Here is a 26,731-nt window from a genome sequence, read left to right as displayed (position 1 = left end):
GGGTTTCCTTCGCTTCTTCTTCTCTCCCTTGTCCTGGGGGTGAAGGAGCGAGCGAACTCCTTTTCCCGCCTCCGTCTCCTACAGGTGAGCGGTGTGTGAGGGGAGGACCGGGTCGGTGAGGGGAGGACGGGGTCGGTGAGGGGAGGACCGGGTCGGTGAGGGGAGGACCGGGTCGGTGAGGGGAGGACCGGGTCGGTGAGGGGAGGACCGGGTCGGTGAGGGGAGGACCGGGTCGGTGAGGGGAGGACCGGGTCCGTGAGGGGAGCGCTGCGTTTCCCGCCGAGGTTGAGGCGTCGGGCGGAGGGGTCTGAGCTCATCTGTGTAAGCAGCTCCTGCCCGGTTCTCTCTTCTCTGAGGGTTCTTTCACAGTCGTGACTGAGTCAGAAAGCAAGTGTCTTTCTCGTTTTGTTTTATTCTTGTTTTGTTTCTTTATGGTGACACGGGGCAGGGAGTGCGGCTGGGGCCGCCGGGCAGTGCGGGTGAGGGTTTGCCCGGCCCGGAGCTGAGCTCTTCCTCAGTCGGGCTCTGGGAGCAGCAGCCCCGGACTCGGCGTTTTGGGAGGCTGTCGGGCAAACCTTTGCTCGGAGATGGAGAGGTACTAAGCTGGCAAGTTTCTGGTGCCGTGCTGGTAATTAGTGCAGGAAAAAAAAAAAAAATAAAAAAGCCTATAAATAGAAGTGGAGATAAGCGGCGATGTGGACGTTTTGGAAATGCCTTAAAGGTAAGAAACACAGGTGATGTTAAACGTGAGGTAATGCTCTGGAGAGGTTTATAAGAGGCTTGGAAGGACATGCGTGTGGGATGCTATATAACTAGATTGTTTAAAATTATTTTTAAAAGTTTTTCCATGAGGGGTTTGAAGCGGGGTGAGGTCCCTCTCCGCCTCCCTGCTTGGCTGCCTGCACTTGACATCTCCCTATTTCTGGCCTTTGCCTCGATATCTGGCTGAAAATTTAAGAGCCCAGGTGATGCCAGGCTCGGAGGTGGCACTGGGACTGCCCCTTTTGGTGGCAGTGCAGGCTTAGTTTGCTTTAAGCCACATTTGAAATGGCACTTCCAGTTCCTTGAGTGATTTGGGGTTTTTTGGTCCTGCTTTACCTTGGTCACGATGAGTATTTTTCCTGTTAATTACCGTACCAAGAAGGGTTATATTTTCACTTTTTGCTCTAGTTTCTGTTCTTAAGTCAAGGTGAAAGGACCAGAACTGCTAAAGGCTCCATGGGAAGCACTGCTCCAGCTCAAGTGCAGATGATAAGTGTTGGGGAGGTTTCTGCTGTTCAAAGGGTATGTTGGGGCAGGGTTATCTCTGTGGAGATAACAAGCAGCCCAGGCCAGTTTCTGTCACTGTCACAGACCTCCAGAGTTGTCCAGTCTAAATCCTTTAGCCTCTGAAGACTCCAGAGCACCCCAAGGTCTGGGTGGTGGGGTTTGGTTTAAAAGAACTGTAGTTATCCTCCCACAGCAGTGCCAGTTGTGTGCTGTGCCTCTGAGGGACAAGCACTGACGTTTGTCCTTGATGCTTGAAGGCCAGAGATTTTTGGCAGTTTTCCAGCAAAGAGAAAGCAGACTGTGCACATGGCTCCTTCAAAACAAAACTTAAGTTACACAGGCAGACTCCCTCTTTTCCTCTGTAACTAAGCAGATGGAAGTGCGTCTGCTTGCTGAAAGGGGCTAAGGCAGGGGAAATATTTATTCCCTTCAGCAAAGGGATTTGCTCCCTGAAGCAGCTCCTGAAATCAGAACAGCACCACAGTTTGCACAGGGAAAAACAAAGGGGTTGAATGGTTGAGGATGGAGCAGAGAAATGATAAACAGGAGACCAACCTTCTGTGGGGTTTGCTTGCTGTTGGAAAGCTCAGCTGTGCTGTAAATTCACACTTTTGTTCACCTTATTTATGTGTCTGCTCTAGTATACAAGCTTGATGCACATGTAACTCATTTAAATAACAGGGATGCTCTGGCATAAAACCCCACTGAAATTGGGAAAAGGACCTGTGGTGTGCAGCTAAAAGGAAACTTAGACTGTTGAAAGACAAGTTTCTTTCACAGTTTATAACCAAATAAATAGTGAGGCAAGTGAGCAAAACTTAAGACACAAACCCAACCATATGGCCTGGGGAATGAGAGATGTAACAAGGTGGAAGAAAGAGCTACAGAAGGGAACTGGCAGGTAAATGACCTCCAAAAATACCCTGTGAAGCTCAAAGTTACCTAGTGAAACAGGATGAGGATTATTCTGCAGAACATTAGAACTACCTGGATGGCAATTCCAGTGACTTCCATCAGAAATTGTAATTAATGGTTTCATAAATGATGGTAGTGCTGCACTTCCCCCAGTATGGTTAAAAGCTGAATGTAAACGTTTATGTAGAGTCTTAGCCTTCAGAGTATAACAAGAATAAACTTGAAAGAATAAATACAAGTGCAGAATAAAATATAGTTCCCACAGCAACCCCTGCTGTATTTTGTGCATTGCCATATATTTCTTTTTTTTTTTCTTTCCTGCATTAAAACAAAATAAATTCCCCTGCAACTGCTGTATTGATTTCACTTTGAAAATGAAGCTGCATCATTTCATTCTGATCGTGTATATCTTGCCAGAGTACTTGCAGCTGTTGTCTTACTCACAGGCCTGAGTATGTTTTGCTGGTTCAATACAAAACCCTCTTGTTTGGCTTTTCCTTCTCAGCTTACTTTAGCAGTGCTGTCCCTACAGTTGTTAGGAATTGCATCTGACAATCCCTCCTCGGTTTGTTCCCTGGTTTGTAACACATAAAATGCTGTTGGTGGCTTAGAAATTTCTTGATGTGACTGGAGTTTGAAAATATGACAATATCTGGTGAAGTTGTTTTATGCTTTGTGTAAGAGATTGCCCATGAGCCAGCATCTCATGAACCACCTAAAGGGTTGGAGGGGATTTAGGTGAATGTGAGCAGGAAGAATTACTGTGCTGGTCCAGGAAAAAGCACTCAGGGCTGGAGGGAGGGAAATTGAATAAAGCCAGAGGAACTTGGAGAGACAATCAGCAGCTTCCAGGCTGGTTTTATGTATATATAGTGGTCCCCTGAGTTCAGAAGTTCTGTGTGCAGATTTTGTTTGAAGACTGTAGTGTTCCTTATTTGGAATATCCCGGAAGGGAAGCACTGGAAAAGGGATGTGTATTTTAAAAAAAACAAAACGTGTTGTCTAGCTTTTTCTGCTCTTTGACTGGGCCTTAATCTGTGCAAGCTTTGTAAACAACCACAGCGATCTCTTAACAGCTGATTATTTTTTTTTTTCTGACTGTTAAAAAGGGATTCAGATAAAACCTGACTTGCTGAAAGTTTATGGGGCTCACCTGTGACATCAGTTGTGTTGCAGTTGTTAAAAGCCCAGTAAATCACCATCAGGCCTATTTGTAAAGTTCTCAGACTTATTAACCTCCCACCTCCAGACTAATAAATAACAGATAAATTCTTTAAGTGTTATTGCAGGTCTCTAAACAGAAAATAAATAAATAAATCACTCTGTTCCTGCCCTAGGAACCTTAAATGGGAGGATATCCTCTTTTACATGATCTCAGTTGGTAGGGAGCAGAAATTACTGTGTGATTTGTTTCAAGTAGGACCCATAAAAATAAACTTAATGGGGCTTCTGGGCCCTTTTTTTATTATTTATTTAGGATGTAAAAAAACCAAAACAACAAAAGAAGTTCCCTGAGAGGTTAGCACCTGAGGCTACTTGGCTACTTGACTTGTAATCTCACCAGGCTTCAATTCAGCAGAGAAAGGAGATTGCCTCCTCATTCCTACCTGCACCCAGGCCCTTCAGGGGTGGCTAAGGAAGAACCTGACTGCTGCATTGATTTGTGGACAGCTGAAGGACTTTGGTCTCTTGTTCCAGCTCTTCTAACTGGTGAGACAGCCGTGGCCATTTAAAAATTTATTTTTAGAACAAGGGACAATCATTTCCCATTTATGTGTATTGTAAATATGTGCCCAGTAAGGTAAGATAACAATGGTCTTCAAGACCTGTTTCTGATACCAGCTTGGACGCAGCTTTAAATCAGGATAATATTAAAAAAAAATAAAAAAATAAAAAACCACCCCTTGCAGTTTTCTGCCCCCCTGCCTGTGAGATCTGTTTGCTTAAGTCTAAAGTCAACAAGATCGACCAGGAGAAACTCTGTGACGAAAAGGCATCTTAATTAGGTGTGCAACTGCACTCAGGCTCATGAACCTGAAATACAGATGTCCTAAGCAGCAGAATGTTTCTCAAGTCCTTTAAAAACGAGCCATAATAAAAATGAGCTGTAAATCTCTGGGGGAATCTTAATCCAGAGATTTAATTTATTTATTGACTCACTTCCCCTGTAGTGCTTATTTACTTCCCTGCTGCCACCTGTGCTGAAGGACATTTCTGCTACTGGTTGCAGCAGCTCTGCCCTCCCACAGGCACTGCTAAGAGCTGAAGCTGACTCCCAACCTTGCTGTGTGCCATCCTGAGGAACCACAGCTTGAGATGTAGTTGGGAATTAGAGTCTTTAGGGGTTTTTCTGTTTAAATGAAGATAACTTGTTTTCTTTCTATCCCCTTCACCATCACCTGGTGGTAAAATGTTTGTGAGGCTGTTGTTTGTTTGTTTGTTTGTTTGTTTGTTTTTAATGGACCTAGAGAGTTGATTATTTCATGTTGAAGGCTGAGAATAGCCAAGATTGGTTTCTTTAAACTGAAATGAGTTTTATTTAATTGTAATGTAATGTCTGATAGTGTGCTTAAAGCTTTGTAGGACTTTCTGACAAGACAGGGAAGGCTTAGAGCTAGAGAAATACCACAGGTCTACCAAAAGGTACAGTCTCTCTCTTCCTCCCTCCCCCTTCTCCCAAGTATATCTGACAATGCCTGCTTTGGGAAGGATGTTCAAACAGTGACTTTTAAGAACATACAGTTCCATACTGCACAGTTTGCTTCTTCCCTTGTATGCTTCAGAAAGTCAGTGATGAGGAAGCAGCTGCTATTTCTGCCCCCTGTTGCAACCCCCAGATCACCACTGGACAGTGATGTCCCTGGTTGCTTTTGTCAGCTACTGCCAGAGTTGTGGCTTTCAGGGCTGGCTCCTTCTGAAAGCTCTGCCCAAGCCAGACCTCTGCACATCCCATGCTGCTTTCAGGTGCCACACACTGTGGTGGTATTTTCTTTCTGTAGACAAGGAATTTGCAGGTAGGCTCACAGGCAATGATGTGGTGAGAGCATCTTTACCTCCCATCCTCAGAACCAAACCCAACTCTTCGGAAAGTTAGCGAGCTGCCAGATTTTTAGATAAACCTAAATCTTAACATCAAGTCTCCTAATCCCTCTTTGATTTGATTTTGGGCTTTTGGCTACAATTGCAAGAGAAGCTTTGGTTATTAATTGCAGATTAGGTCCTTTATCCTTAAATTACAGCATTGGATTCCTTCTTTCTTTGTCTCTATAGAGAACTTTTCTCACAAACATCAAACTGACATTTAGGGATGGAATTGCAGATAGCTGCCAAATTCAAAATATAGGTGAGGGTGGGGGTAGGGGTATTGAGTTTCCTAGAGAGAGATGATTAGACACAAGAGAAAAGCATTAAGAACAAATAAAGAACAAAAAGAATTAAAAAAAGAAAAACAAAAACAAAATCTGCATGTGCTGCCAGTGGTGAAACTTCCTTAAGAGTCTTTGGGTCAACTTCTGCAAAGCAGCAGATGGATTTATGTGAGTGGTTCACCAGAATTCCTGCCAGGATAAAAAGAGAAACTTGCATGTTTTTGCTGAAGGCAGAGTGTAGAAAGGTTGGTGGACGTAGCAAAAGGTGAGAAAACAAGCAGAATTATAACCAAAACAGCTTTTTTTCTGCAGCACTTCTATTTGACAGCATTTAATTTATCCATTTTTCAGAGCAGAGTGTTAAAATCATTGCAGTTCAGTCCCCTTGGAAGAAAAGCATACGTGGAAAACATTTTACACCACTACTTAACTCCTTCAGAAGAGAGGAAGGGAGAGGAAATTTACAAGTTCTTGTTGTTCAGATAAAGTTTACTGAACCATAACACCAGCATCTTCTGCTCTGTGGAAAATACTGGGATTAATTGTTGAAATTACATCTGTGTAGTGCCTCTACTTCAGCATGCTGGGTCCCTGGTGAGAGTCACTGCTCTGTGATATCATTACCTGCCCTGAGAAGCAAATGATAAGAGCATATGGTAGTGAGGGAAATGAATTTTAAGTGCCAGCTTCTTCATTTTTCATGTCAGCATTTCTTCCTCTTAAAATTAGGGGCGTGTTTGCAATTTAAGTTGTTGATTGCTAATGAGGTTTTTAAAATAGGTAATACAAAGCTAAGAGATCTTTCTTTTTTCTAATGTTGAACTTCCAAATAAACTAACCAAACTGTTTAAAAAAAAATCCGTCTTCAAGTGCATGATGTTGACACTGGAAATGTGTTAAAATGTGCCATGCTGGGGAGCTGATATGGCAAAAGTTGTTAAGGAGAAAGCTCCTTGGGATAGTCTTGCTCTTGTCAACAAAGCCTTTTAGCACATCCCTCAGAATTGGGTTTCCTGGAATAAAAAGTCTTTTCTAGTCTAACAGGATAATGATCCTGATTATAATTAACAAAAGGTACAATTGGTTTTCTGTTTACTGGTTGAGAAAACAGATACTTGCCCAGAAGTTCAAGCAGATTAACTACAAAATAGTCCAATGAGTACAGAAACACCAGGGAGGTAGAATACAACTTATTTTCAGATTTATGGATAACAAATGAGCATAGGTGATGGGGACAGTGACCACTTTTAAGTTGTTGATCTCCCTTTATATTGAGCATGGTAAAGCAGCTTGGACTGAGAGTTTCTGAATCAAAGTGTTCCTAAAGGTGCTGAGCAGTTACTCTTGGAGGTGGCTTATTAGAAACCCTTTGGCTTGAAGGCAAGGTTAATTAGTGAAAGGATTGTTTCTTATTTAGCTGTATAAACTGACCATTTAGAGAAGCTCTGACTTCCTACTTTTACAATCAGTGGCCTTATCTTCAGCAGCATCAGAAAATAAGGATAATAGGACATTGTATCACCACCTGCAACTATTCTTGGGTTCACTACTGTGGTTTTGAGCTACTTTAAGTACTACTTATAAAAATCCTCTGATATTTCAACACTATTTTCTCTGCCACTACTGTAAACTAAGGACAGTTTACTCATGGTTGTGAAACCCTACAGCAGCAGCACACTGGAAGTGTTCAGTCAGGACAGCAGTGGGCTCCATCCCAAGCCTGTCCCATTTTGTACACACAAAATAGCAATGAAATTCAGCATAAACCCCCTGTTACAGACACTTCCTGCACAGTGTGCTTCTCTGTCTGTAGAATGACAAGAATTGCCATCCTGTGAAACACAAGGCTTCTTAGCTGGGTGAAAACTGTTTGAAAAAAGTTTAGCAGAAGTTCTGCCACTTTTTTTCATGTTTTATCACTGGGTTGGCTGTGTTAGAATCCAGCATGAACTTGCTTTCAGATAAGCAGAAAGGTTTGGGGTTAGTGCCCTGCTGGTGTGTGCCCTCAGTCATCTTAAACCAGAATGTGCTGGCTTTGTTTTGTCCACCCTCCAAAAAAAAAAAAAAAAAAAAAAGAAAATTAAAATTAATTGTTTAGCCTTTAGTTGGAATGCTGCCTTTCCAGTCTCCCAGGGAAATGTCATTATAAATACAATAATTGGTGTAATTATTGCAGTAAACTATTACATAGCAGTATACGTGGGGCATGAGCCCTGCAATTTCAAAGCCAACTTTTGTATTGAGGTTTTATCAACATGTAAGTGCTGACCTACAGATGCAGAGAAGCATGAACCCCTTCTATTTCCTAAGTATTTTCTGTGGCCCAATATACTTTGAGACTTACTGTGGCTTTAATATTGAGAACTATTTATATGACAGTTTTTTGGGGGTTTTTTTTGTTTGGTTGGAGTTTTTTTTTTTTATTTGGTTGGGGTTTTTTTTTGTTTTTTGTTTTTTTGGTTTGTTTGTTTGTTTTGTTTAACTAATTTTAACTAAAGGATGGAGACATTCCTCAACTGTTAGAAAAAGTCTTATACTTCTGTGTCCTTACTGCAGCCTGGTGGCTGCATTTATTTTGCAATATGGGATACCTTTGGCTCACACACCATACTTGTAGACCAGCTAGTTAACAGAAACAGTCTTAATTTCCTTTTTTATATTGTTAGTTTGTTTTGATTGGTTGGTTTATTTTTTTCCCTATGTGATCTTAGGCAGGTCCTTTGGGATGACATTCAGAGAAATACTGAAGTGTTAAATAACCTCGAGTTGATGCCTCTGTGTGTCTGTATTTTAACCTCTCCTGATACAATTTCTCAGGTTTTGGTGGGAATACCAAGGATGTTACACCTTAAAAAGAGAGGTCACTAAGGTAAATGTGTTCCTGACTGAAAGTAACTTGTATCAAATGCTGGAATACCCTAAAAACCACAACCAAAAGCTGCCTTTGGGAATGCTGAGGCTTCAGATGCTAAGACTGGGAGCAGGGATGTGCTCTTGGGATAACCAGGTACCACAGCTCCTTTCCAGTCACTGGAGTGCAAGTAGAGGCACAATGCTGGAAATAGTTCTTAGATAATTATGCTTTTTAAAAATTATATTTTTTTTTAACCTGTGAAAGTAAGTAGTAAGTTCTCTTCACAAGTGCTTTGGAGAACTGAGCAGAGTTTGTCCATCAGGAATGGTGCAGAGCAGTTGTTGGTGTGGTTCTTGGCATGGTCCCTACTAGAGTTATTACCAGTGCTGTAGATGTGCAGAGGGGGTGTATATCTGAGGCTCTGTGCCCTAGCAGAGTTAAACAAGAATAGGCAATGTGCTAATATTGTCAGGAATAGTCTTGCTTTGGCAGGGAAATAGATTAGACAGCCTGATAAGTCTTCCTTTATATATATAAAACAAGTCTTTGAGTCAGTCTTACAGTACAATAAATCCTACTTAAAAAAAAAAAAAAAGCAAAAAAAAAGAAGCACCACCAATAGTGATCTCTTTGAAGAAACACAATAAAGATAAAAGTGAATCCAAAGAAGTCTTTTCTCTAGCCTACACAGGGCAAGAAATGGGGAAACATAAAGAGATCTCTGCTACTTTATTTCCTGCAGTTCTTTGTCATGGATAGGAATGGGATGTATGTATTACTTGCTAACTTATTCAGACTCCAGAGGTTTTCCTTGAATTACAGACCAGCAGAGTCCACCAGAGCAGCAGCCTATGAACACGCTGGGCTTCCACCAAGTCAGTAAGTAGTAACTTGGGACCAAACTAGAGCCTTATTCTATTATTATTCCCTTGTGCACTCTGTGAGTTAAAACCCATGTGGGGCTCAGGGAGAGATCCAGGTGCTGTGGAGAAAGGCAAGAGCAGGTCATGTACCCCTCAAGGTGGCCATGGATGGAAAGAAGCTGGAGGGGGGGAATGGTGTAACCACAGGAGCAAGACACGAGCAAAGAGGGGGCCTTCAGAGTACCTCAAATCTGATGGAAACTGCAAACAACTGAGTAAATAACAAACTTCCCCCCCCAAAGCCAGAATCCTGGGGACCCTCTTGAAACGAGAAGCTGAGGGCAAGCCTGCCTGTTGTGTTGAAACAGAGCATTTGCCAGACACTTTAAATCTGTCTTGTTGTGCTGTGTAGTCATCTTTGCTGAATAAGATGTTAGCAATTTTCCTCTTGCAGCACATCTGCTCGCAGACTGAATCACCCAGCGAGCGGGAGGCTTGTTGGAGCCTGCTGCCCTCCTGGGCTGCTCAGCTCCTGCCTCGCCGAAGGCTGTGGGCTGGGCTTCAGCACCGAGGTGTCAGGCTTAGGTTCCCCGGTGTCTGCAGGAGTGTCCTCCCTCTGCACGGGACCCGTGGTGGAAAAGGAAAATTTATTTTGGCGCTTAGGAATGAAAGCTTTCAGGCCTTGTTTTCGAGGATCTAGAGAGCACGGCAGCTCCCGGGTACAGGGGAGAGAAAAAAGCAGCAAGATTGAGGTGATGCTTTTATCTTCCACGGGTTTTGAGGTGACTCATAAATGGGATTCATCTTGTATAACCTTTAAACACAGAGGGCAGGGAATGAATTTGGTAAATAATCTGAAAAAAATCCCATATAAAAGTAGTTTATCAGCAAAATTACCATGGGGTTTGTTTTCAGTGAGAAAGTGGATTTGTTTAATCACTTGCCAAAGCTTTATGCAAATATTACAACCCGAAGCACAAGTATTTCTTTTGGGTAGATGTTTGCCTTGGAAGCTTGGTGTTTCCTTAACTGCTGGTGCTGAACTGATTGATTAGAATTGGTAGGTGCAGTCAAGTGATTGGTGCTGAAATCTTTTCCTTTTCACTGATCAGAGGATTTAAGATTAATTAAAGGTTTTTTAGCTCAGATGAAAACTTCTAAGGCAAACAGTAGGGATGCCTCTTTGAGATGGAGGTAAGTACCAAAGCACAGGAGGACTTGTAGGAGATGGGGGGGCATGGAGGAGACAGCTGCTTTGTTTTGCTTGTGTGCCATGAACTGCACTTTCTCTTTTGGGGAGCACTGAGGCAGCTGTGCAAGAGTTAAGGAGTAAATGCAAAAACATCAGCTTTCCTGATGGGGAAGATGCTTTCTTGGCACTGCAGCAGCAGGAGGAGAAGAAAGGAACTCATGCCCTGTACCTAGCTGGAACCCTGACAGAGAAGTTTTTCATCTTCTGAAGTGAACAAGTTTCTATGGCTAGGTTCAGTTCTCCTGTGAATGGCTTGATTCTGGTGGTGATATGTTATCCCTTTAATTAACTGCCTGACTTATGCCTGACGATTAACTGAAGCAGAATGATAAATGATTTTTATTAGAAACCCATGACTAATTTTTTCTTGCTGTTCCTCCTGTCTTATTGTTCTTGCCTACCCTCCTCCAAAGCTGCTGCCTCGTGCCAGCCATGACCTCCAGGCACTGGTGCAGACCAGTGTTCTCTCTTGCTTAGGCTTCTGGCTGGTCCAGGTAAAGCAATTGTTTTCAGAGATTTTTCCATGGTGCCTTTCAGAAATTTTCCATTTCATCAGAGTTCTGCAATTTGTTTTGTTGTTGTTTTAAAAGACTAGGATTTTATTTTTTTTTACATGAACATTAAAAAAAATCCAACCCTAAAACTCCCCAGAAAACCTCACTACCACCACCCACACACCCTACTGTGAAATACAGTGTTAGCTTCATCTTGTACCCCATTTCCTACTTGATTAAATCACTGCCAGGTTAAAAAAGAAAACAACCAACCCTTCCTGCAGCAGTTTCTGTGCTTGTGAAGTAATCTGCTAACAAAAGTGGTGAATTTGATATTTAATTACAACAGGAAAGATTCAAATTGGATGTGACTGGAGACATCTCTGTTAAAACCAGTAGAGTGGGAGCTACAAAGAACTTGGTTTGTCCCTCATCCTCTCCCTGACTGTAAGAAGCTAAAGCTCAACCCTTTGTGTCACAACAGACTGTGATGTGGACAATTCTTTGTTTTTTCCACTTAGAAAGCTTTAGCCTTTCTATAGGAAATTAGTTTCCATGGGTGAACTTAGGCATGGATGAGGGAGAAACAATGCATTGTTTGGTAAAATTAACTTTTTTTTGAAGGGAGTGGGCTTGAAAGGAAGGAAATGTGGTTAGATGCGAGTTTCTTTTGAAATCCCTTCCTTTTCTTCTTCCTCATCCCTCCCAAAAACAAAAATGCAAATAACCAGAAGTCCTCAAACTGATGCTTCAGTCTGTAAGATACTTGGTATAATCTGGAAAGCCAGGGAGAAAAATGATGAGTTTAAAAATCCCATTCTTGGTTATCCTTTTGTTCCCTTCTCTGGGTTCTTCTCCCTCAAGAACATGCAGCTTTGGTCTCAGCTTTCCTAGTTCCTAAGTTTGGCAGGGTTTTATCTTCTGTGTGTGTCAAGTCATTTAAGCTGAATTTATCCAGAAACGTTTTGCTGAGTCATGTCCTTGCATTCCCTGATCCTTCTGGCTTGATCATCCACAGGGCTGCTGTGGAAGGAAGATCCCTAAGGTGTGGGGTGAAGATTCCAGGGGGGACTTCAGGCTGGAATGCCATTTAATTTTTCATTGGTTTGATCTAGAGTGGGCAGCTGGCTGGAACTCTCTCTTTCTCTCCCTCTCCTCAGAGGTCAGACAGCTGCTGTGTGCCAAGTCCCCTTGCTGCTGGGCTGTGAGTGCCTGATGCTGGCTGTCATGGCTGACCCCACAGCAGAAGATCCCACGTCCCAACCCAATGAACTCTGCTGTGAGTGTGGTCAATTCCACCTCTTGCTGGACAATCATCTCTACAACTTCCAGGACGAAGTGGACGACGAACTCATCTGCCACATCTGCCTCCAGCCTCTGCTCCAACCTATGGACACCCCCTGTGGCCACACGTACTGTTTCAAGTGCCTGGAAAACTTCATGCAGGAGTATAACTTTTGTCCTATGGATAGGAAGAAGCTCTCTTTCCAGCAGTGCCACAAATCCAGCCTCCTGGTACGGAACCTGTTGGATAAGCTGGTTGTGCTCTGTCCTTTCAAGGCAGACTGCCAGCAGACCATGCAGCGCTGTGAACTGGAAGCTCATCTGCAGAACAGGTGCTTCCTCACATGGTATTATTGCTCCTTGTATAACCCCATCTGCCTGTTGGGCTGCTGACCAGAAAGATCCATTCTCAGGGCAGCCCTTAAACCGGGGCAAGATGGGACAAACAGAGATGAGAGAGGGTGAGGCCAGCAAGGTGGGTGGGTGAAGACAAGGTAATTGTGTGTGTCTGTGCTCATGTGCTCCAGAGGCAAAGGGGGAGGTGCTTGCATGCAGGTTGTCCCCAGACACAAAACCTATCAAATGCACAGAAATCTGTGTGTCCTGGACTTAAAAATTATTATCAGGGTGCTCGTTCTTGTTCCACTTGCAGGGAACAGGCAGGCACAACATGGCAACATTCTGGAAGCAGGGGGGGGATCATGCAGTGTTGCCAGTTTAATTGGTCCAATTAAGATGTGCAATACATAAGTCTTTGATCCAAATAATGCAAGTCCCTCCAAGCTGTACATTATGCAGATGCTGAGTCACCTACTTCTAATTCCATTACCTTCCCCTTTCGCTGAGAAAGAAAAGCAAACAAAAAAAAATTTATTTTTTTTCCCCGCTTGCATAGGGAGACCTTTTTTTTTTTCTTGTCCTTGGCAGCAGCGAGGTGTTTTGGTCCTTCCACTGCTGGTAGAGGTGGTGGCAGGCAGAATATTACAGCTTTAAAAGAAGTGCAGGTGACAAAGAGCTCTGGCCAGGGCACTTGTAAAATGCTTGTTCCTACGTGATTAGTGATTGCAGGGAAGGGAGCTAAGTACAAGCCCTGCTGCAGGCAGAAGGAGACCTTCCCTGGCAGTGGGTGTTTTGTCAGTGCATGGTGAGAAATGAAACAGGCTTCTTTCCCTTCAGCAAGATTGAAGCTTTTTGTAGCAATTGCCTTTGTTGAGAATAGGCCAAAAACCAGTGCACAGGGAACAGTTACACTCAGGACACCTTTGCAGTTCCAGCCTGGGACACGTCCTTGTGGTTCTTGCTCATCTCCAGTACCCACGAGCTGAGAGCTTAAGGTATAGCCAGGGAAGTGGCAGAAGATGCCCCTTTCCTTTGGTCTGTGAAAGTTTGTAATTTCCTTTTTCTTAAACTCACTCCTTGTACTTTTTGTTACTTTTTCTACTTTTTGTAGAGCTGAATGCTTAGGGGACAGGGACAGGGCTGCTGGAGCCACAGCCCAAACCAGAGCTGAGCCTTCCTCTGCCCTGCAAATCTACCCTGGTATCAGTAAACTTCTGTCACTTGTTAATCCCTCTGGCACAGAAGTTAAACAGAGAAGAGGGAGGCACCCTGAAAAGTTCACCTCAAGAGACCTGGCTGGAAACTGTTATCTTTCTCTTAGACCTCTGATAGTTCTTTGTGGCTTCCTCACAGAGTCTGTTCTGAAAACCGAGGCTGCTTCACCTGGGCTGTGATCTTACTTAAACTCAACAATGAAAAAAGTGAAGGGAAAAAAAATTATACTAGGATTTGCACACTCCTGTGCTTTAGTTTTAAGTGAGATTAACCCAAAGCAGGAGACTTAAGGAAATAAGCATCTAGAAGCCTTTTTTTGGGTGAGAGGGGATTTGCTCTGTGCAACATGAATTTGTTCCTCAGCATCCTAGGAAGGCCAAGTGCATGAGTGGATCAGTCAGCTTCTGCCATTAAGTTTCAGGTCATCTCAATGCTTGGAGAATAAATGAGTAGGGATAAACCAGAGGAAGTAATACCAGCATGAGACTTGTTTAGCCAGAATGTAAATAGTGGAGTTTAATTTGAAAAGTGACTCTGGTAAACACCCAATACTACTCATGTCTCTGAAAGTGATGCTTTTGCATTCATTACCCTCCTCACCTGCCACCTTTTTTGATAAAAGAACTTGGTTTTCCTTGCTCATTTTTGCTGAGCAAGGCTGGCTGTGCTGTACCTGCCTGTGGAGCACATTTTGTTGAATGTAGAATAACTTCTTGAACTTCTCTGTCAGGAGCAATCAGTGGGATCATAAACTGCTCTCCATTGCTCCTGTTTGGGTAGAGCCCTCACAGGCATGGACTGGTGGAGTGCTCTCTGAGGGGCAGGTCTCATTCAACAAAAATAAAAAAAACCCAAGTCTTGCTTGCTGCTCTTGCAGGCTACTGGATTGTTAAAAACAAAGCCTAATTTAAGGCTGAGCTTGAAACTTGAGCCAGTTCCTTTGCATAAAGATGCAGTTCAGTCATCACTCACAGGGCCAAGCAAAGTACTTGCTTATGTTTTAAGGGGAATTGTTTTCTTCAGCCAGTGTTTCCCAGGTAAATCTTTAGTAAGGGAGACTCCCACTCCTATTGCAGTCTCCTTTTAAAAATAATTTGCTTAATACCTTTGAAAGTAATAAAATAACAAGCCCTCTCTTAAGCTGATACTAGTACAAGCAGAATGGGAATAAACTTCAGCATCCATGACACAAGCTCTGCAGCTGCTGAGATCCTGGATGTGGTTATTCCCTTAACCTTTATCAGTCAGAGCTGATGTGTGCTGGGTTAACCACACGGGCAAAGACCAGTCACAGTCACCAACCATCTCTCTCTAGGTGTCCTGGGTTCAAGAAATACAAATCTGAACTCCAGAGGAAAAAGAATCCCATTTCCAAAGGGAAGGAAGATCCTCCTACCAAGGCAGAGACAACACCACCCAAAGATCCAGAGGTACCAAGTGGAGGATCATCACTGGTGGCAGAAAGCTCTGCAGCTGCTGTGGTATCACTAGGGACTGCAGAGCCTGGACTGGTAAATCCAGCTTTTGAGGAGACTGAAGAAGGTGAGAGTTTGATACAGAAATGCAACTATCATTTTACAATAGAAAAATGAGAAATAGAAAAATGAGAAAAATAGAAAAACTATCTCAGGCAATTCCATTTTCAAAATGTCCCCAGCATTCCTAGAACTCTTCAATGCTACCCATCCATTAGTAGCCTTCAGAGTAAGCTCTTTCCTCAGCTTCTCCTTGTGCAGCAGGGAGGAGCATTCACATGCACCAGGTGTGGCAGGATCTGTTCACAAGCACAAAACTGTCTGTGCAGAACAGCTGAAAATCTCTGTGAGACTGCAGTACCTGCAGTATGCTTTGCAGAAACAAAGGCAGTCCCTGTCAGTGGGAACAGGCAGCCCTTAGAGCACTTGCAGAAGCCAAATAATTAGCAATTAGGAAATGTTCCAGCTTCTTTTAAATCTTGTTAAGAAAGTTAAGTGTACAATTGATTTCCTGGAGTGGTCAGTACCTCTGCAAGGGTGTGCAGCCAGCGTGCTTTTATAGCATAGCTTGGGTTTGGGATGAATAGGCAGTTATTAAACCCTTGCAGATAATAGTCCCCATCTCCAGTACACAACAGCTTGTCTCAACCCCTGCTAGAAGGCAGCAGCCTGGAAACCTCTGTGCCTTGTTGCAAAGTTAGTCTCAAGTTTCCAAGCATGCAGGGGCTGGAGATGGCAACTGCTGTGCCTGTGCCAGAGTTAACACACAGGTCAGTTTACTTCTCTCTTTTTTTCCCAAGGGACACTTAGGGCATTTTTTGCATCTAGTGTGTGACAAGTACACTTCACCTGGACAGGCAGGGTGCTTGGCTTCATTAGAGTGTTGGGCCAACCTAAATTTTGCAGTGCTGGGAGATTTAATATGACTTGCTAACAACAACTTTAATCTTCAAAGTGTCTGCAGAAGCCTTGCCTAGTCTTCAAGTGTGCTGTGAAATAGGTAAACATCTCTCCTGTTTTACAGGGGGGATGGGAAAAGAGAGAGAAAGGAAATTAGAGGAGGGAAGTTGCAGTGAGCTGCCTGTGGTGAAGTCACCACAACCAGTAATTACAGCTCAGTAATTCCCTTTTCTAATGGGCATATTGGCATTTGGCAGTTGTCATGTGTGTGCTCCCAGCTGCCACAGTAGCATGGGAAGTGAAACACACTGAATGCCCTTTAGTAAAGCTCAGGAAATAATAATGGAAGAGTTTAAATCTGCCATAAGCTAGACGAAGGTGGGAAGCACTCTGGAGAAATTGTAAAGGAACCCTGGCTTTTCAGGTTATAAATCTGGCCTATTCTTTCCTCTCCTGATCAAACTGCTTTCCCTTCCAGACACTACTTTGAACTGCCAGTGTTACAAATCTTGTGGTGCCACACCAGGAAAATTCTGCTAATGTGTTGTTTTTCCTTTTCCAACTCCCACCAGCAGACCTCCCCCAGAGAACCAGCCTTGTGGCTGAAACAACCACCATTGAAATCCACCGAGAAGACCCCGAGGAAGAGCTGGGGATGAGGATAGTTGGGGGTAAAGACACCCCACTAGGAAACATTGTTGTTCAAGAAGTCCTGAGGGATTCTGTCATTGCTGCAGATGGCAGAATAGCACCTGGGGACCATATTCTTGAGGTAAGTAAAACCCCACTGGTAGTCCCATCTGGGAAATCTCTACAGCTGAGGGTTTAAAGCACTGATCAGCCTCCTGTGTCAGCAGCACTGCCTGTCTCCTGGGGCTGAGAAGCAGATTTTGAAGTCTGTTCCAGTCATACTCATATTAACATTGCATATTTGATAGCTTATGAAATTTAGGCCCTTTTGGATAAAAGAAAGATTTCTGTCTAATAAATTTCACCCAGCAGCACCATTATTCTCTCCAAAGGGCTCTGCTCTAGTTAGGAAGTCTTCTCATTGCTCACTCCACCACGTTGCTTAAGCTGCATATTCTCAGTGGGCAGGTCCAAAGTTGAGGCCTCACAGCTTGAGGTAAGCATCAGATATGGAACATGAGTAATAACCAGCACCAACCTCCTCCTGTGCTGACCCACAGCCAGATTTAGTTTCCAGATTTATCAGCCCAGGTGGCAGTGGGCTTATCAAGAGGACAGAAGCTTGTGTGAAGCCTCCACACAGCAAGGACTCTCAGCAACTCCCCGTTAGGGATAATTATTTGGCGAGCCACAAAGGACCTAATTGTCCTGTTGGGCTGTGGACTTCAGTATGGACTGGAAGCCTCACGTACACAATACAATCTCCAAGCTGGTTTCTTAGACCAATATAGTCATTTTTCTTTTATCCAGTTGAACTGCACATGTCTTCACTGGGCTGGAAATAGGGCAGGTCCCCACCCTTGGCAGCCCTAACCGTGAACGTCCTAAAAGAAGACAGCACAGAGCCTTATGTGACACCAGACAAAGCAAAAAGCAGCTAATTAAAGTTACCTTGGTAAAAGCACAATTAAATTGATTCTTGTAGACCATGGACCACTCCTCCACTCTAAAAATGAGGATGAGTGGACTCCAGTTTGAGTCTTCTCCTTCAGGTGTGCACCGAACACTGGGAGCACCGATGGAGTATTTTGTCATTTCAGATTTGTTAGTGATGTGAGTTGTCCTGTCTTGTCCTCAGCTCTTTACCATCAACTGTGGTTTAATTTCACATGCCATCTTTTCCAGAAAACTCTCCTCTCTGATGTGCATCAGGAGCCATGGCACTGCCCAGGGGGTTGGACATCCTGCCCAGCTCTGGGAAGTTCCGCGCTGCCGACACCGCCTCGGTGCTGCAGGTTCTGATTAGTGACGCTGCTTTGTTTGTCTTTCTAGGTGAACGGTGTCAACATCAGCAGTGTGACTCACTGCCAAGCTGTCTCCTTCCTGCGCCACCCAGGTCCTGTTCTCCACCTCATGGTCCTGCAGGAGAAGGGTTTTTCCAATAAGACTGCACAGCAGGATTCCTCTTCCACAAATCGGGAAGTGATCCACGTGACCCTGATAAAGAGGGAGCGCTCCGAGCCCTTGGGGATCAAACTGATCAGGAAGACAGATGAGGCAGGGATTTTTATTCTAGATCTGTTGGAGGGAGGTTTGGCAGCCAAAAATGGGAAGCTGAGTCGGAATGACAGAGTCCTGTCAATAAATGGCCAGGATTTGAGGCAAGGAACACCCGAGGCTGCTGCACAGATAATCCAGGTAATTTATGATGTGGTGATGTTGTACTGCTAATGATTCTGCAGCTGCCTGCATTGATGGCAGGGATCCTCTTCTGACCCAAGGGCTAACAAAACACACTAGAGCAGACTGCATTCCCTGAAATCTGTCTTTGGGAAAGTGATTTCCCTGAGGATGTGTGGGAAGCACAGCTTCCAAATGAAGATAAACATAAAGAGTGGGAATCCATCGTGAGTCATCTCTGACAAGTCTGAAGTGAGGCAGTTGCTCGTGGCACTTCAGTTCATCCAAGGCAACTGGATCTCCTTTGTGCTGTGGGGCTTTGAGCCTTCTGTGCAGAATGAGTGTTCCTGTGCACTCTGTAGATACATGCAGCAGAGGAAAGGAGAGATGAGGACAGCCCCTCGTGCTTCAAACAGTCAAACTGAAGGTGTTTGCTAGGAGATGTGATAGGCTGGCAGCAGGGAACAGAACCCCTTTGTCTGATTTGAAGCCCTCTCTCCCCATCTTACCTGTATTTGGGAGAAGAGTCTAGCAAATGAGATGAGGCTCCTCAGGCTAAAATAAACCAGAAATAAAATAAACTAGAAGAGAGAAGAGAGGTGGTCTGCACCATAGGAATGTGCTCCTGTTGCAGCATGCCAAATGTTCTGGTGAAAGGAGTGGGCAAAGGATTTTGGTTAAGGCTTAAGGATTGCTCTGTGTGCAGCAGGTACCAGGCTGATCAGTTTAGATTCTTTATCTCCCTAGGCAATGACCTCCAGTTTCAGTTTTTATCTAAAGATCCCAACACAATACATCTCATCACGTGCTGTTTATATCCTGGGAAGGATCTGAGGTCAGCAGAGTGAGGGAGAGCCAGTTCTCTTCCTGGTAATCAGCAGAGGAGTGCAGAGGCATGGGAGAAAAGAGAGAGAGCAGAGTTCCAGCACTGGCATCCTTTTTTATGTTCTATACATGATTTCATCCTGTGGCCCCTTAGAATTTTGTTTGCATGCCATTAAGTGCTGATGTATTTCTGTTACACTGTGCAAACACAACTCCTGTGTGAGGAACTCTTCCTTGATCCCACTGAAATCAGTAACCAAAGTCTCAGAACCAGCTTCAGTTGGTTTGGTGATGGAGTTTCCTTTGAAGTTACATTTGTGTAAAACTCTGAGAGTCTTCTAAACATTGCCACTTCTTCTGAAGGCTGATTTAAACTCTTGGTGAAATGTAATTTTAATTTTGGTTAAAAAGAAGAGTTATTTTACCTGCAGTACCATTTCCAACTGTATGTTTGTGCATATACATGTACAGCCATAGGTACTACTCATAGTCTGGTACTCCTGGTTGAAGGGGAGGGCAAATCCCCATCTTAGGATGTGCTGTTTACAATGTATTTTATGAAGACATGGGTCCGTGCCTACCTGCCTGGGAAAAAAAATGCTGTAGCTGAAGTGACTTGGGAGGCTGAAAGGTTTTAAGTTCAAAACTTACCTGTACTGGTTTAAAACCAAAAAAATACCAACCTCCAAACTAGCTGATGCAGGGAATGAACTAGAAGCCAGGGAATTCACTTCTGTGGCACAGGGGAGCAGGGTCCCACCTCGAGAATCAAGAGCAGCAACCATGCTTCTGGCATCCTCTGCAGGAAGTGCCCTAATTAAACACACACACGCCTTACCCCAGTGGAGCTCTGCACAATAAGGTTTTGTGAAGTGATCTGAAAGAGCCACCAGAATGAGAAGAGCAGTAACAATAGTGAATACTTTTCCTGTCCTTCTGCCAAGGCCAGACATCCAGCTGGTTAAGTGTTTAACTGGCAGCAATCTTAGAGAAAAGGTCATGTCTTCAGGTGCTCTGGGGGAAGAAAGGGGTGGGAGATGCTGAACAATACACATGGTACTGGGAGGTACTGGAGCTGGGAGGGAAAGAGCTTTGATGAGGTTTTTTTACATTAAAAAAAAAAAAAATACGCAGTACTCACATCAGGGTGGGCATCCATGGCACGGACCAGTCAGGGCTGTTGCTCTGCTCATTTTGGATCACAGCACAATAACTTAGTTTGGGGGTTTTTTGTGTGCTGAAGTGAAGGAATTAACCATCACTTTCCACCTTCCATGGTTTGATGCTCGTAAGGGAGGAAGGCACAAGTCTGCCCCTTCTCTTGTTCCTTCTACATTCACATTTGCTAATTCCTTTTTTCTTTTCACCACAGGATTCTGTGGCTCTCCACAAAACCCACCAGGCTGCAGAGCCCTGTGTTTCAGACCCTTTGTAGAGAGCAGTGCCACTCCTTACCTCTCCCCAGGACAATGACAAGAGGGGCTGTCCTTCACTTCTGATTTGTTTTTGCTGGTTTATTTATACTCTTTTTTTCGTTTTGTTTTGTTTCTCCTGGCAGACCAGTGACTCAAGAGTCAACTTCGTGGTCTTGAGGCAACCAGGCATGCAGCTGTCTGACCCAGTAGAAGATGGCAGCACATCAAACAGCAGCAGCAGCAGCAGCAGCAGCAATGGAGGGAGCCCCGTGCACCACCGGAGACGACCGGACCAGAACCACTACAGGCGAAAATCTAACTACCAGAAGGTAGATTTTGTAAATAACAGGAAAAGTGCTGGTTAGTCTTGGTCTAGCAGGACTATTATGGTTGCTCTGTGATGGTGATTTAGCACATAGGACTGATCTGTAGCTCCATTTTTTTCTTGAGAAGCAGCAGGTTGGCCTGTACTGGAGAACTGGACGTTTGTCATCTACGGGGAAACAGAGTTTTTAGGGCAAAAAAAGGTGTCAAAATGTCTTCAAATGTCTCATGCTGATGCAGAACCAGTGTTTAATCTTCTTTTCTGGAAAAAGCAATGGGAAAAATTTACCATCCATGAGACATTTGGGACTTGCTTCTCAACACCCATCAAGCACAATGTGTTCAGGGTACTGCACAGTGACACTAAGTTATTCCTCTGGTTTGGAGCTTTCCAGGACAGAAGTAGAAACTACAGAAACTACCCTGTAGTGCTTGGGTGACTTCAGTGTTTGCATTCATGAAGCTGCATTTTGTCCTGTCATCCCTCTGCAGGATTTGCCTCAGGGATATGCGAGTCATGAGAAGACAGTTGCAATAAAAAAGGAACCAAAGGAGTCGTTAGGAATAACAATTGGAGGTGGAAGGGATAACAAAAACAAGCTCCCTATCTATGTAACAAGCGTGCAGCCCATTGGATGCCTCTTCAGAGATGGCAGAATCAAGAGAGGTAAGGAGCCACTCAGCCCCTTTAGCCTTTAGGAACTGTTTGGTTTCTTTCTCAGTGAAAACTGGATCTGGAGACTGAAGTGAGGCAGAAAATAAGGTTCCAGTTGAGCTCCTGAGGAAGAAATGGGCTGCACAGCAAAAGGCCTGAAATAACCCTATCTTATTTAATCAACAGGAGATGTACTTTTGAGCATAAATGGCATTGACTTGACTCACCTGAACTACTATGAAGCTGTCTCAGCACTGAAATCCAATGCAGCTTCCCACTCAGTTACACTAAAAGCCCTAGAAATTGTATCATTGAACTCAACAGAGCTGTCTCTGGATATCAAGGAGCAAGGATTCAGTTGGTCTCCCCTCTGGATCTCGTGGCTTGGCTTGCCCAGGTATGCTTATTCACTCTCTGGAGAGCTCTTCAATCACACACTTGACTTTCACTCACACACCAGAAATTAATTGCTTTGTTGTTTGACTTGGAAGCATTGTTGGTAATCTGTTTCACTCTGAAGCAGTGGAAAAACTTATTTGTCAGAGAGATGACAGTAAAATGAATGCAGAGGTCAGGGTGTTACCCATCATCCCCCAGCTCCTGTTGGACAGTAATGGTATTTCAGAAGTTACTGGAAAGTTTTTCCTAAGATAACTACCACAGAAAATGAGAAGTACAGATTTGGGCATTTGAGGCACGAAGTAGACACACAGATGCAGTCTCTGCTAAAATATCATTAACTGAAATCACTCTGTGGCCAAGAGAGAGCTGTGCTGTTTTATAGTTATTTATCTGACCATCTCACTTAGGGGCAGGCATTCTTCTGGGCTGTTGGAATTGTTATCCTTAGCATGAAACAGAAATGATTCTGAATATTTTGAGTGATTCTGCTGCAAAGCTTTGGACAGCAGACAGTACAGATTTTAGCAGCTATGTGGTCATTTCCAGATGACAAGTTTGGGGCTTTGAAAGTCTGAATTTCTATCTTCTCCCTGATGAAGTGAGCCTCTGGTTTGCTCACGTTTGCAGTTTCATTAAAATACCTCCAGCTGTGAAAGGCAGAGCCTGTTGTCATTCCAGCTGACTGGAGGAGGCTGGTACAGGAGATTCACATGAAACAGTAAAGCCAAACCCTTCTGTGGGAAACCCAGATTATTTACAGCCTTGTTTCTTGAGGCACCTGAAAGAAGAAATCCTAACAAAGCCTCTGTTACATTACCCTCGTGTTACCTAGCAGCCTGTAAAAGCTAAACAAACCAGCCCAGGGAAGGCAGCTTTTGTGTCTTGAGTGACTGTAACTTGGCTTGGACTCAGCCCCTCTGCTCCCTGGGGACTCAGCCTGTCCCTTCTGGCCAGGTCTGGTACCAACTAGCCCAGAGCTGCACCCAGACAGCCTGAACCTGAGTGCAAACCCTCAGACACCAGCTGGTGTTCCTGCAGTGAAGGCAAAACCTGGCTCTGCTTTTTCCCTTCTTTTTCCTATTTCTTTGGATGTCTGGTGGCTTGCAGCTCCACCAAGCTTTCTGCTGCAGGGACTGGAGCCCACTCTCTGCTCCCCTGCCTTGGAGTCAAGAATATATTGAAGTTCTTTTTCTGCTGGTATTCATGCTGAACCCCTTTTTCATTTGTCTCTTGCTGCACCTTGCCACTGAAGCATGGAGCAATGATTCCAGATGCCCTTTCTGCTCTTCAGCCTTTCTTTCTTACTCCTGCCTGAACTCAGACATCCCAATTTGCCTTCTGGTCCTCTGTGAGGGTGGTCAGGAGGCACAAAGCAAAGTTATTTCATTTCAGCATTTGACAAAATCCTCCTCCTTCTTTCCCATAATAAAAGTGTAACTCTTGTGCTTCCTCACTCCTTTTCTTGTCATCTCTGCACACTTGGTGATGGCCTGAAACACAGAGCCTCTGTAACTCATCCTGCAGGACTTAGGATGGTGCAGAAGATCCCAACCTGTCCACACCAAGAGGGGCAGTGTGGCAGGATTTTTCCATCTAACCTCAGGCAACTCGTATTGGCAGCTCTGCACCAGGTGGCTGCTCTCCTGCTTGCATGTTTTGTCTTGTAACACAGCTGTGGGTAGCTCTGCTGTCCTTGTAAACTTACTCCTCCATTCTTTTGCTTTGTTATTAATTGGTAGTGGTGAGTCTTACCAGTTAATTGTATGCTACTACTTAACTGCTACTGAACATTTATCATCACCACTCTATACACCACTCTCTACAGAAGGCCCATCTCAAAATCCTGCTTTGGAGGGGGTATGGGTCCTAGTTCCTTGCACACTGAGCCCTAAAGCTACTAGAAATGCCAACTTTACAGCTTGACTTACCTTTTCTCTCTAGAAGTGTTGACTCTTGAAAACTGTAACTGTACGCAGTGTGGCTTATGGATAATTCTCAGAGGGTGGGAAAGCAGCTTTCCTTCTGCCTTCTTCCTTTGGGCTTCCCTGAAGCCAGTCTCCAGGAAGCCTGAGCTCTTTCTGCAACAACTGTTGGGTGCTCCCTGCCCCAGCTCACTCCATGCTCTGATGCAGAACTGCAAACTCAGCAGAGTTTTTGTCAGGATAAAACTTGCACCTTTCTGTAAAGTCTCAAGTTCTTTTCCCACAGTCATTTTCCATTATAGTAAATGAACCTTTCTCTTCCTAAAACCCTTTTTTTTTTTTTTTTTCCTATGGGAAACTGATTTCTAGCAAACAGCCTTTCCCAGATCTTGGAGAATGTGTCTATAATGTTTATTTCTGTTCTTGTGGTGATGTAGCACTCATCACTCTTGCTCTCTGGGCTGTTGATCTGCACCAGCTGCCACATGCCTTTCTCATGGTTGTGTTTTCACACTTCTGTGGGACCAGTAGAAGAAAACCATGGAGGCACCAGTAAGCTAGAGCCAGGTCTGCCAGCCCTTCTGTGCAAAGAACTCCGACAAAAGTAAATTACAGTTTAAAAGCAGGTAACTGAGAAGGCTTTTGAAATCTGAAACTCATCTGCAATCTGCAAAACCCCTCGAGGTGGGGAAAAAAAAAAAAAAAAAAGTTTAGCTGCTGGAATTCCCTTGGTGGGATGATGGGTGCCAGAGGGGGACCTGACTGAGCCAGAGCACCTGAGCTTCACACCCATGCTCCTCATGCTCCACCTTTCCAGCTGCCTCACAATGGCTCTGAGCCTCTTTGTGCTACAAACTCGAGGAGCAAGAGCTGTTAGCACCAAAATATCCCATTCTCCAAGGCAGCCTCAGCACTGCAGCACACCCCTGGCTTACTGAGAGGGAATTCCAAGAAGCAGTGGCCTGGGAGCTCTCACTGAGGAGTCCAAGATCTTTTTGCACTCAGCAGCTCCAGGTGCAGGTCCTGCAGAAAGACCTTTCATCTTCTGATTTCTAGTGACAGGACAAGGAGTAATGGTTTTAAACTGGAAGGAGGCAGATTGTGACCAGATGTAAGAATTTCTTCACTGTGAGGGTGGTGAGACATTGGAAGGAGTTGCCCAGGGAAGCTGCGGCTGCTCCATCCCTGGAAGAGTTCAAGGAGAGGTTGGATGGGGCTTGGAGCAATTTGATTTAGTAGGAGGTGTCCCTGCCCATGAAAGGGGCTGAACTGGGTGATCTTTGAGGTCCCTCCAAGCCAAACCAATCTGGGATTCCATGATTTGGCAGCTAGAAGAGAGTTTGCCCTACATCACAAGTTGGCTGATGCCTCTATTGCACCAAGTGTGTAATGTACAGATGGAATTTAAAAAAGCTCAAGTCTCATTAATTGCATGGGTGTAACTGCTGTTCATGAGCAGTTCTTGTCACCAGTCCTGTGCATATTCATTAGGAGGATTCATCAAGTTACTCATGAGTCTTTCAGGTCACAAACCCCTTTAGAGGATGGTAATTTTCTCTTAAACTAGCACTGACAATTCTGAGACAACATGTCTAAAGGACTGGCATCTTCCAACCTGAGAATCATCCCTGAAACATGCCCTGAAAAGGGCTTGCCTCAGGTTCTTAGAAGGAGAAAATAAAGATGAGAAAAGAAATTACAAAGCTACACTTTAGGCAGTTTTTCTTCACGCACTCCCAAGTTTTCTCTGTTCCTGACCGTGCCTGTCTTCACAGCTACCTCCACTGCTGTCAAGATATTGTCCTCAGCAAAGGCAACCTGGAAAGCTGGGGCTTCAGCATTGTTGGAGGCTTTGAGGAAAGCAAAGGGAACCAACCCTTCTTCATCAAAACCATCGTGCCCGGGACTCCTGCCTTCCGGGACAGGAAACTCAAGTACGTGTGGGAGCTGCAGCACTGTTGGTACCTCCAGCAGTGTGCACTGCTTTACTGAGGGGCTGGGACCCTTTTAATGAGCTGAGCTAGAAGTTAATGACTTTAATTCTTGGAAGTCTCACTTGTGCAGTTAATGCTGTTACCAAAGGTGTAACAAACGAGAAGTCCTATATTAATGAGGGGGCTGGGTTCTCTATGCAAAGGTGCAACTAAAGGCATTAATGGTTACACTTTAAAAGGCTGTTAAGGTTTTAATTGAGTAATTAGGTAAAAGTAGAAAGTAAAACTTCTCCCTCTGCTGCTGGTGACCTTCTCTGCTGTGTCACTCCAGTGCAAACAGTGTCCTCCTTTTCTCTTGCCCTCTTCGACTGAGTCAAAGTGAAGAAGTTGCTTCAACAAAGAGTTGATGCCCTTGGCTCAGGGTGGGCTGGATGACTTATAATAACTAAGTCCTGATGAGCATGCTTCCTGTTTTCATTAGGTGTGGAGATGAGATAGTGGCAGTAAATGGAGTGCCAGCCATAGGAATGAGCAACTCGGAACTAATCCCAATGCTGAAGGAGCAAAGGAACAAGGTGACACTCACTGTGGTCTCCTGGCCAGGAAGCCTCGTGTGAGAAACACCCAGGAGGTTCAGGTATTGTTTGGCCATCACACCAAGTGAAACGTGGGACACCTAAACCCAAGGGAATGCTGAACTCTTGCAACACAGCACC

At 44.3% G+C, this 26,731-nt stretch overlaps 1 protein-coding gene across 2 annotated transcripts; it reads left to right on the top strand.

Moving 5' to 3' along the window:
- Nucleotides 1–26,731, top strand: LOC103534147 (ligand of Numb protein X 2). Of its 2 annotated transcripts, XM_008500080.2 has the most exons (11): nucleotides 36–84; nucleotides 9,229–9,285; nucleotides 12,178–12,631; nucleotides 15,169–15,395; nucleotides 16,804–17,000; nucleotides 18,191–18,556; nucleotides 20,922–21,107; nucleotides 21,595–21,769; nucleotides 21,944–22,154; nucleotides 25,857–26,015; nucleotides 26,497–26,731. In XM_008500080.2, exons 2-11 carry the CDS (start codon nucleotides 9,258–9,260, stop codon nucleotides 26,630–26,632), a joined length of 2,139 nt encoding a protein of 712 aa, XP_008498302.2. In that variant the 5' UTR covers nucleotides 36–84; nucleotides 9,229–9,257; the 3' UTR covers nucleotides 26,633–26,731. The 2 variants fall into 2 exon arrangements, with proteins under 2 accessions (XP_030304795.1, XP_008498302.2); XM_030448935.1 differs by lacking the exon at nucleotides 9,229–9,285 and having other exon boundaries at nucleotides 1–84; nucleotides 12,176–12,631; nucleotides 16,801–17,000.

The sequence above is a fragment of the Calypte anna genome, chromosome 4 (genome assembly GCF_003957555.1).
Source record: "Calypte anna isolate BGI_N300 chromosome 4, bCalAnn1_v1.p, whole genome shotgun sequence".
NCBI classification, from domain to species: Eukaryota; Metazoa; Chordata; class Aves; order Apodiformes; family Trochilidae; genus Calypte; species Calypte anna.
Note: the sequence above shows the minus strand (reverse complement) of the source record. Positions and strands in the feature narration are given on the sequence as shown.